This window comes from Opisthocomus hoazin, chromosome 8 (assembly GCF_030867145.1).
Source record: "Opisthocomus hoazin isolate bOpiHoa1 chromosome 8, bOpiHoa1.hap1, whole genome shotgun sequence".
NCBI classification, from domain to species: Eukaryota; Metazoa; Chordata; class Aves; order Opisthocomiformes; family Opisthocomidae; genus Opisthocomus; species Opisthocomus hoazin.
In genome coordinates this window covers 2391513-2401459 of record NC_134421.1, presented here as the reverse complement: position 1 = coordinate 2401459, position 9947 = coordinate 2391513, and the positions used below count along the sequence as shown (strand labels likewise).

Below are 9947 nucleotides of genomic sequence, written 5' to 3'. Positions count from 1 at the left end.
TTTGCAGGACAAGGGGCAACGGGCACAAACTGAGGCACAGGAAGTTCCGTCTGAACATGAGGAAGAACTTCTTCCCTCTGAGGGTGACGGAGCACTGGAACAGGCTGCCCAGGGAGGTTGTGGAGTCTCCTTCTCTGGAGATATTCAAGCCCCACCTGGACAAGGTCCTGTGCAGCCTGCTCTGGGTGACCCTGCTTCAGCAGGAGGGTTGGACTGGGTGACCCACAGAGGTCCCTTCCAACCCCTACCATTCTGTGATTCTGTGATTCTGTGATTCTGTACCAACTATTATCTTTCTGGTTCCATAGTGCTGAGGACAATGGCTCCTTATTTCCTACCACAAACACCGGGTTACTATTTACCTCCAGCTGTACCTCCTCCATCTCCTGTTCCCATTAAAAGAAAGCATCGTGAATGACTGCAGTGATGGGAAACGCTGGAACAGTTCCTCGTCGGTTAAGACACTCCAAGCCTTTAACGACGCGTGCCGTGTAGCCTGCACTCAAACATTTACCCGCTCCTCTCAAAACGCCCGTGTGAGTATTTCCACTCTGAACCTGAATGGACCCTCGGAGCTGTTTGAGACCAGGCGCTCACGCAGGGGTCCGCGTCTCACGCTGCACCGAGGCCCAGCCCGTGACTGATTCACAGAATCACAGAATCACAGAATGGTAGGGGTTGGAAGGGACCTCTGTGGGTCATCTGGTCCAACCCTCCTGCCGAAGCAGGGTCACCCAGAGCAGGCTGCACAGGACCTTGTCCAGGCGGGTCTGGAATATCTCCAGAGAAGGAGACTCCACAACCTCCCTGGGCAGCCTGTTCCAGTGCTCCATCACCCTCAGAGGGAAGAAGTTCTTCCTCATGTTCAGCTGGAACTTCCTCTGCTTCAGTTTGTGCCCATTGCCCCTTGTCCTGTCACTGGGCACCACTGAAAAGAGCTTGGCCCCATCCTCCTGACCCCCACCCTGCAGATATTTATAAGCATTTCTAAGGTCCCTCGCAGCCTTCTCTTCTCCAGGCTGAACAAGCCCAGTTCCCTCAGCCTCTCCTCGTAGGGGAGATGCTCCACTCCCCTCATCATCCTCGTAGCCCCTAATTCGAGGTGTTCCAGGGGGGAAAAGGCCTCCCTGGCGTCACTCGCTTCGAACCCTCGCCGGTTCGCGGCTGTGCACGTGTAGGAGCAGCGCGGCCGCCTCGTACCGCACGCGAGGCTCTGCGGCCCCTGCCCGAGGGAGGTTTCGGGTGCCGGGGGCCTGGGGATGGGGGTCCCGACACCCGGGTTCCGCGGGGGCTGCAGAGCTGCCACCAGCCCCGGAGGCTGGGCGTGCAGACCCCGTCTCTGCCCCCCACGATGCTCGGCGAGCCCCGAGGGCCGGGGGCCGCTCGCAGTCACGCCGAGGGCGATCCCGCTGATCCCTGCGCAGCTGCTGGCTGCTCCTGCGGGGCAAGCGGGGATGGGGTCCGGCCGCGAACCCGCGCAGCTTCGCGGGGGGAGAGGCGGGGGAGAGCCCCCGCTGCGATTCCGGGCTGTGCAGGCGGGGGATGGACGGTGCCCGCCGAGAGCCGGCCCCGTCGAGAGCCTCACGCAAGCCGCGGCTGCTTCCTCCGCCGAACCCCGCAGCCTTTCGGAACAGCGTCCCGCAGCCGGCCCCGGCCCCCGCGGCGGGGCGGGGGGGCCGTGAGCCCCTGCGCGGGCTGCGCTGCCGGGCCCGGGGGATGCGGCGGGGGCCGGAGGGACGGAGCCCGCAGACCGCGGGGCTCCTCCGGCCCGCTCTGCCGCACGGGGCCGCGGCGATTCCCGCCTCCCCCCGCCGGTACGGGCTCCCCCGACGGCGGCGGGCCCGCCCCCCGCAGCCAGCCCCATCCCGCCGGCAGCGGCGGTGCCCGCGGCGGGGCGGGCGCGGGGGGCGGGCGCGGGGCGGGGGGAGGCGGGGCGGAGGCGGCCGGAGCCCCCGGGATCCGCCGGCACCTCCCGGGCCCGGCACTCGCCGCCTCCAACTTCGGCCGGGAGCCGCCCCCGGTGCCGCCGTTCCCGGAGCCCAGCGGCGACGGGGAGGGCAGCGCCGGCAGCCCCCCCCCCCACCCCCGCTCCGCTCCCGCTGCCGGCGGGGGGCTCGGCTCGGCGGGGCCGCGGCCCCCGGGGCAGGTGCGTCCCCTCGCGGTCTCCGGCCGCCGCGACGCCGCGGAGAGGGGCGCGGAGCCCACCCGCCGCCGCCCGGGAGATGCAGGTAGGAGCCGGCCCGCGGAGGAGGCCCGGCGGCCGGAGTCGCTTCGGCGTGGCGGGCGGCGCGGCTCCCCGGGCCCGTCCCGGGCGCCTCCCGCGGCGGGGCCCGAAGAGGGGGGGGTCGGTGGCTGCTTTCCGCCAGCCCGGGGGCCGTTACGGCGCGGGGGGGCCGAGGGAAGGCGCCGTCGGGGGGCGGCCCCCGGGCGAGCACCCCGCGGCGGGGCGGCGGCTGGAGCGGGGGGGCTGTGGGGTGGGGGGACCCGCTCTGCGCTGCCCGGTCGCGAGGGGCCGTGCCCCGGCACGAAGGAGGGTGCCGGGGTGCGAGGGGTGCTCCGAGCTGTTCCCCGGACGTGCCAGGCGTGAGCCTGGCGAGGCAGACGCTGCTCCGGTAAGACGGACGCGTCTGAGCGGAGGGATGTTACCCTCGGGTGGGCGAGGGTAGCAGCCCCCGAGCCCCCGGGCCCGCGCCGTCCTTCTCGCCCGCGCGCCTGCGGCGTGGCACTGTGCGCCGTCGCGGGCTGCGGCACGTGCGCGTGGGGACGCGTCGCCGTGGTGTGCCTCGTCTCGCTGCCGCCTCCGTGACACACGCACGATTTCACGGAACTTGGGGGTTTTTTTTCTGGGAATTACGGTGCAATACTTCCCTTAGCGGGGTGGGCAAAATGACTTCCCCCAAACACTTTCATCTGCGCTGTGACGCACTTCGTTGCCCCGTGGCTTTTTGTCCTTTTCCTCTGCCACCAGAGAAGCGTCGCTGTCGGTCTCCGTCCGACTTTTATCTGCCTCTTGACGCTTTCCCACCGGCACTCTCCAGCGCCTGCACCCTCCTCTTCGTCTCTGGGCTTGGTGGGCTTTGTGGTGACGGAGCTGTTTCTCGCCCGTGGACCCGCAGCGACGTTCTCACTTCGTTCCTCATGTGCGCCCGCGCGTCCCCCGTTCGATCTGCTCTACCACGCTTCCCCCGCGCGCGCGGACGGGCCGCTCCGCTGATGCCTCCTCCTCTGCCCACACGTGGCACGGGCGCTTTGCTGATGCCCCACGGTTGGGTTTTTGTGCCCGCGCAGCCTCGGACACACACGTATTGATGGGCGCACAAGGTATCTCCTTCCTTGCTGCTCGTCTTCGTCTGCCGGTCCCCGCGGAGCCTCTCCGGTAGATGCGTGTGGCTGAGGTCTTCCTCAGCCTGCCCTGCAGGTGCGAGGTCTGCAGGGGGGCACCAGCACGCCGGCGTCAGCCTCTCCTTTCCCTTCCTTCCCACGTTTGCTGCTGGGCGCTGACACACGAGCTGAGGCAACTGCTTCTTCTGGTGGTGGCAGGTTCAACCTGCTGCTGTTTTCACTGCAGAACCAGGTTTGGTACGCGCTCTGCTTCCCAAAAGAGAAAGAAGTGGGCTTTCTCAGAGTTGGCCGAAGAGCCAGACTCCTCTTAAACCATGCCCAACGCACGGACACTTGGGTTTATCCAAGGTGAAGGTTGGGCACTGCGGGAGTTCAGGTGGAGTTTTGTTACATCCAGCGTCCGGGATAAGCTACCCACGTGTGGCAGCGAAGCTCGCCCGAGTAATCGGGTTTTTTTTTTCCTCCTCTTTAAAGAAATCAGCCAAGTTTATGAAGGGAAAAGCATGAGGCTGAGCTGCCAGCGCGGGGTAGGAGGCAGAGCTGGCCCCGTTCCAGCCGTGGGTTTCCTCTGCTCCCCGGCTCCACCACTCGCTCACGTTTCTGTGCCCAGGAGCGCCTGCGAGAGATGGCTCCCTCGTGGGAAGGAGTCCCTCCCTCGCTCCTTCCGTGCCTGCGGTGTCAGCCCACCTCTCCTCCCCGCAGCTGTAAGCAGTCCCTCTGTGCCTGCCCCCGTCTCCAGCGCGCGGACAACCAAAGCGTCCTTCCGCGTGTGACTGACCTGCAGTTAGGGACGGCTGGAGCCGAGATCGTGGCTGCAGGCTCCCAGCCCTGAGAAGTCTTCTCTCTGGGCCCCTTCCCTGCCAATCTGCCAGAAATCATTACATCAGTTGAAAAAAATGGAAGTTTTGAAAGAGCTGGGTCTAAAAAGTCAGGGGTTCCTATTTTTTTTTTCAGGTAAGAAGGTGTATCCCAACTGTATTTTCAAGACTTCTGCAAAGACCAGAAACACACCTTTTTAAAGAAAAATTCACATTCGTGTATAGTGAAGTCCCCAGCAGCTTGGACTTATAGGAAGAGATCAAATATTGTGAAATAAATGAAAAAAACCCCAAAATAATAGATCAGTGCAGTCACCTTTAATGCTGTTTGTTCCTTTCTGTAGCCCCGTAGGCCTCTCTGTTTCTGGACTGCTTCACATCTTGAGTCTTTTGTCCCGAGGTTGTTGGGTTTGAGTTTCAAGGCGCGCAGGGAAAGCAGTCTTTTCAGAAAACTGCATGATTGCTCATTTAAATGAATATAAATTGTTTCTATTCATAAGATCTTTTTTCTGATGGCTGATCAAAGTCAGAGAGAAAACCATTTCGTCATTTCCAAGTTAATTGGACACACACACAATAAGCATTTCAGAGAGACTTTTAAACACAGTACTGTTAAAATCAGGATGCGGACGGCCAGGGCGTGTTGTCACGTAAGAGCGGGCAGTCCGTGATCTGCTTCCATTTGTTGCAGAGAAAGGAACCTTCGCTTGCTGCAAAAAGGCAGGCAGCCCTCATTAACACCGAGGGCAGCGCCCAGAAGAGTCACGGGAATTTTTCCTGGACTGGAAAAAATCCTTTTCTAATGGGAGATTTCAGGAATGTGGACCTCGGTGGCATTTCAGAAAGAAAATTAAGAGGTGGCGTGGTGTGAGAGCCGAGCGCTTTCTGCGGCACGGAGAGCAGCTGATGCTTGGAGAGCTTTCTGATTCGAGAGGAGAACTTAAAGTTTGCGGCTGGGCGTTTAAGCTGTGTGCATTCCCGCCAGAAACGGGCAGCGTTTTTAACAGCAGGGTGATGAGCCGTCGGAACAAACGACCAAAGGCAGCATTAGCTTCTCCCGCTCTCTAAAATCTTCACAGAAAGACCAAATGTCCTTTTGGAGAAGACGCTTTACTGGAGCGCGCGTTCTTGGGCTCGCGGCAGGCTGCCCGTCTGTGGGGGTCCTCCGCTTCTCCTTGGGAGCCGTGAAACGGGCAGCGAGGTTTGATGGCTCGCAGCGGGCAGCGTGGGGAAATGACGATGACCCACGGAGGTCCCTTCCAACCCGTAACATTCTGTGGAAGGCGTGCGGTGTGTCCCCTCCAGCCCTCGGGGACCGCAAGGCTCAAGCTGGGGTTGTGTTTCACAGAATCACAGAATAGTAGGGGTTGGAAGGGACCTCTGTGGGTCATCTGGTCCAACCCTCCTGCCGAAGCAGGGTCACCTACAGCAGGCTGCACAGGACCTTGTCCAGGCAGGTCTTGAATATCTGCAGAGAAGGAGACTCCACAACCTCCCTGGGCAGCCTGGGCCAGGGCTCCGTCACCCTCAGAGGGAAGAAGTTCTTCCTCATGTTCAGACGGAACTTCCTGTGCCTCAGTTTGTGCCCATTGCCCCTTGTCCTGTCGCTGGGCACCACTGAAAAGAGTCTGGCCCCATCCTCCTGACACCCACCCTTCAGATATTTATAAGCATTTCTAAGGTCCCCTCGCAGCCTTCTCTTCTTCAGGCTGAACAAGCCCAGCTCCCTCAGCCTCTCCTCATAGGAGAGATGCTCCAGTCCCCTCACCATCCTCATAGCCCTGCGCTGGACTCTTTCCAGTAGCTCTTCATCTTTCTTGAACTGGGGAGCCCAGAACTGGACACAGTACTCCAGATGGGGCCTCACCAGGGCAGTGTAGAGGGGAAGGAGAACCTCCCTCGTTTGCAAGACTCTCACTCCTTGTTCTTGCGCGAAGTGTCCTGAGCTGTCGCCGAGCCTCTTCTACTCCTTTCTCCCTCGGAAAGGGAGCTCAGCAGGGCGGTGGCCCCCATGTTTCTCTTTGGGTCTTCGCTGGTACCTTTCCTCTGCACGGTCCCCGCGCACCGCGCGTGCCCAGGACTGCGGCTCTCCCCGGGCTGCGGTGTCCTGCACGCTTTCTCTCAGCAGCTTTCCCGGCGACGCTGCCTGGCAGGGGGGGTGCTTGGAGCAAATGACGGGGAAAAAAACGTCCGCGCAGGCGGGCGCTCCCCTGACAGCCCTGTTCTGGGGTGCCCAAGCCGGCGGCTGCAGCCCCCCAGCAGTTTTGTTGGGGGGTCCTCCCCTGGGCCTGGCAGCGGCGGATGGCGAGGGCTGTGTGAAGCCCGTCTCTTCCCCTCGGCATGTTTACCTGTCTAAATTTAACTCCCCAGCCGGCCTCATCCATCCATCCGAAGCCGACCTGTTCTCTTGTGGCTGAGCTGTGGGTCTGGCTCCTGCGGCAGCGTTTCCTGGCTGCCTCGGGCTGGTGGTTTGCTGCTCGCTCCCTCTCCCCGGCGGATGCTGGCTCTTTCGAGGTCCCGGGCAAGCCAGTTCTCCCCGCTTGGAGGTTTTATTTTTAAATCTGGTTGCGCAGCCCTCGGGACTGGAGGGTCCCTTGTTCTCTCATCCCTGCTTGCCCCGAGTATTTACTCTGCAGCGGGCTTCGGGAAGTCTTCCCTTGTCCCGCTGCAGCCCACAGCTGTTTTCCTTCTGGCTGTGGTTGCTCCCAAATGGGGAGACCAGTCAAGCGGAGGAGCTCCCTGGCCGTCTCTAAAGGGACAGTGCCTCTTTCTGCTCGCGTCAGGACCCCAGCAGTGGGGTCCGTAGGTGCTTCCCCCGTGGAGGCACCTTCCTCGTTTCGCTTTGTCCAGAGCTGGGCTTCCCCGAGGTGGCTTTCATCCCAGTTTGTTTGGGAACCAAGCGATGTGCCCCTTGGCTTCAGAGGAGCTGGAGGGAGAGGCAAGGGAGAGGGAGCGCTCCTGTTTCTGTTGGGCTGGACAGATTTCCCTCTCTTTAGAGTTTCAGAGTTTGGGACGGTAAATATGGCCCAAACTGGCAGCTGCCTGCGTCTAAATAAAACCATCGGGATCAAACCATTCGTGTCCTGCATAACCCTGCAAGAGACCCCTAATTGATCTCTGCTTTTCCAGGCATGCCTGCTCGTCGTGTAGCTAATGCTGTGGTCTACCACATGAGAGCGATGGTTTGAATCCTGGCCGCCTCTGTCACTCTTTGAGCTAGGCTGGTGGCCCGGTGTTTAATACTCGTATTCAGAGGGAAGGTAACGAAGGCCAAGGTTTTCAGCAATGACTAGTGGTTTGGGGTATCCGACTTGAAATGCTGTCAGAGGTCCTGATTTTTCCCCAAGGTTCAGCTATTTCTGACGCTTGGGCAGGCTTAAGAAGTCTGGACTTGATTACTCAGAATGACTAGTCCATTTTGCAAACCTTCATCTCAAGATCTGGAGCAGAATTAGGCAAAACAAAATGAGATCAAATAATGCACAGGGCAGGTCTCTAGCAGGGATGCTCAAATGGAGGGAGTCTTCCTAGCGCAGGAATCGGTTCGCGGCTGGAGAGCTCACGGCACTGTTGCGTGCAGAGATTTGAAAAAGAGTTCTTGGTTTAGTTTAATTTGAGGTTTTCAATAGCTCATGGGAAAGGCTTGAAGGGTTTGATAGTTTTGCCTTAGGGAAAGGAGAGCAAACTTTGTAACTTTATAGATATAGAGGGGGGTGTGTGTGTATATATGTGTAGCTTAAGTCTTTTTTAAATTGAAGCATTTGGGGAAAATATGTTTTCTGTAAACTGTCCCATCTCAGCTGGAGATGAAGGAGACTGAAGTGGTTGGATGGAGCACGTGTTTTGGGTTGGTTTTTTCGTCACTGAGGGCAGAGGGTTAACAAAAGTCATCCCAGTACTAGTATTTCAGTGGTTTCCCTCGTTTATCTTCCTTTTCCAGTTGTTCTCTGTTCAGCTTCTTGACTGGTTTGGTATCATTGTTTCACTGAGTCCTGAAGCATTGTAGCACCTCTGTTATGGACAAGTTGGAGTTCTAAAGCAAATAAAATTAGAATCTCCCTTGCTTAGCTGTGAAAATGTTTCTGAGCTTTGTTATGCATCAGAGAATGGCAAGAGAAACATATGAGGCCAAATATTGTCTTCATTAATGGAACATTTTTCAGAAAAAGTAATTTTGTGACTGTCGGGTTCATTACTCTCTGAGGTGTTCCTGAGTACCCCGACGCTGTCTCTGATCATACAAAATTGATACTGTACAAAAGAAAATGAAGTTCCTTTTTTTCCTCCTCTTTTCACAGATAGGGCAATCCTAAAGGTTTCTGTATTACATTCCGTGGCCCAGATTTGTTAATAATTACTGTAAATATAGGCCCTGGCAGGATGTCAGGGTTTTGTTTAGTAAATATTTTGCCATTATCATTTCTGTGCCATGGCTGGGAAGGTTTGGAGTATCCCGTGGCTGTCATCACTGTCGATTCTGCCCGGCTTTGCATCTTTGCAAACTGACTGGAGCTTTACAATCTTGTATCGAGACGATGCAGAGGTTCATGGGGCGGCCCCATTACTCTGCGTGCCGTAGTGGAAGCTTCTGGTTTTCGGACCAAAATGTCAGCTCTTGCTCCAGCGCATGGTGTGTACAAACCAGATGTGTCACCAACATCTGCAGCCGTGCAGGTGGCTGCAGCTGTCACTCCACCTGCGGAGATTTCGCAGTCGGCCGTACAGGTAGGGTGGAGAGAGTGCTCCTGCGCATTATGACCTGTCCCAGTTTCTTTTCTGTTTTTATAACTATTCCCCATTTCCACCTGTTCTTAACAAGCTGTTTGGGAGTTTTGCCAAAGTACAAAATGAACTTCTGGTATTTTTTTATTAATGGCAAGAAAGTTTTCGGCTGGGTAAGCTTACTAAGTGCAGCGGTGGTTGTGTTCAGTCTTTGCTGTAGCTGCACAGGCTCTTCCATCATCTCTGCTATTTTCTAACGAGCCTGCACAATGCTGAAAGACTCGAGAGCTGGCTGTCTCCTCCATAGCATGCTGAGATGATCCGAGTGGGTCTGTATTTCTGCACAACCACGGTTGCACTCCAGTGGCATAAAAACCCCATTGCATGTAACGACCAAACTTTTTGTCCGCAAGGAATGTTAAAACTTCTGTAACTTCTAAGAAAACGGTGCCATTTAGGTCAGACTCATTTAATAATAAGCATTGGGACCTTATAAATGCCTATAAATATCTGCAGGGTGGGTGTCAGGAGGACGGGGCCAGACTCTTTTCAGTGGTGCCCAGCGACAGGACAAGGGGCAACGGGCACAAACTGAAGCAGAGGAAGTTCCAGCTGAACATGAGGAAGAACTTCTTCCCTCTGAGGGTGACGGAGCCCTGGCCCAGACTGCCCAGGGAGGCTGTGGAGTCTCCTTCTCTGGAGATATTCCAGACCCGCCTGGACAAGGTCCTGTGCAGCCTGCTCTGGGTGACCCTGCTTCAGCAGGGGGTTGGACTGGGTGACCCACAGAGGTCCCTTCCAACCCCGAACATTCTGTCATTCTGTGATTCTGTGACTTGCATATCAGTGATCAATTACTCTGCTCAGTCTCTGTCTATGTTGGGTCATGTCTGTGCCGGAGCAGTACCAGCACGGCCTTTCTGCCCGTGTAGCTGTGACACCTTTCCAGGGGGTATGAATGAAGGCAGCAATAGCTCCTGCTGCGGGCACAGCTGCGGCCACACGGGCGTCTTCCTCAGCACAACAGTCTTCACGGGGGTGTTGGGAGGCGTGTGGCTTAACTAT

General features: G+C 57.7%; 1 protein-coding gene across 2 annotated transcripts in view; it reads left to right on the top strand.

Moving 5' to 3' along the window:
• The first annotated feature begins 2172 nt into the window (after positions 1–2172).
• WNT5B (Wnt family member 5B) overlaps positions 2173–9947 on the top strand; it is a 76534-nt gene continuing 68759 nt past the window's right edge. For both annotated transcript variants that reach the window (XR_012764697.1, XM_075427627.1), the window contains exon 1: positions 2173–2228. Coding sequence is in view for 1 of the 2 variants with exons in the window: in XM_075427627.1 (XP_075283742.1) it covers positions 2223–2228 (6 nt within the window). In the remaining variant the exon portion in view is untranslated. The remainder of the gene's footprint in view (positions 2229–9947) is intronic.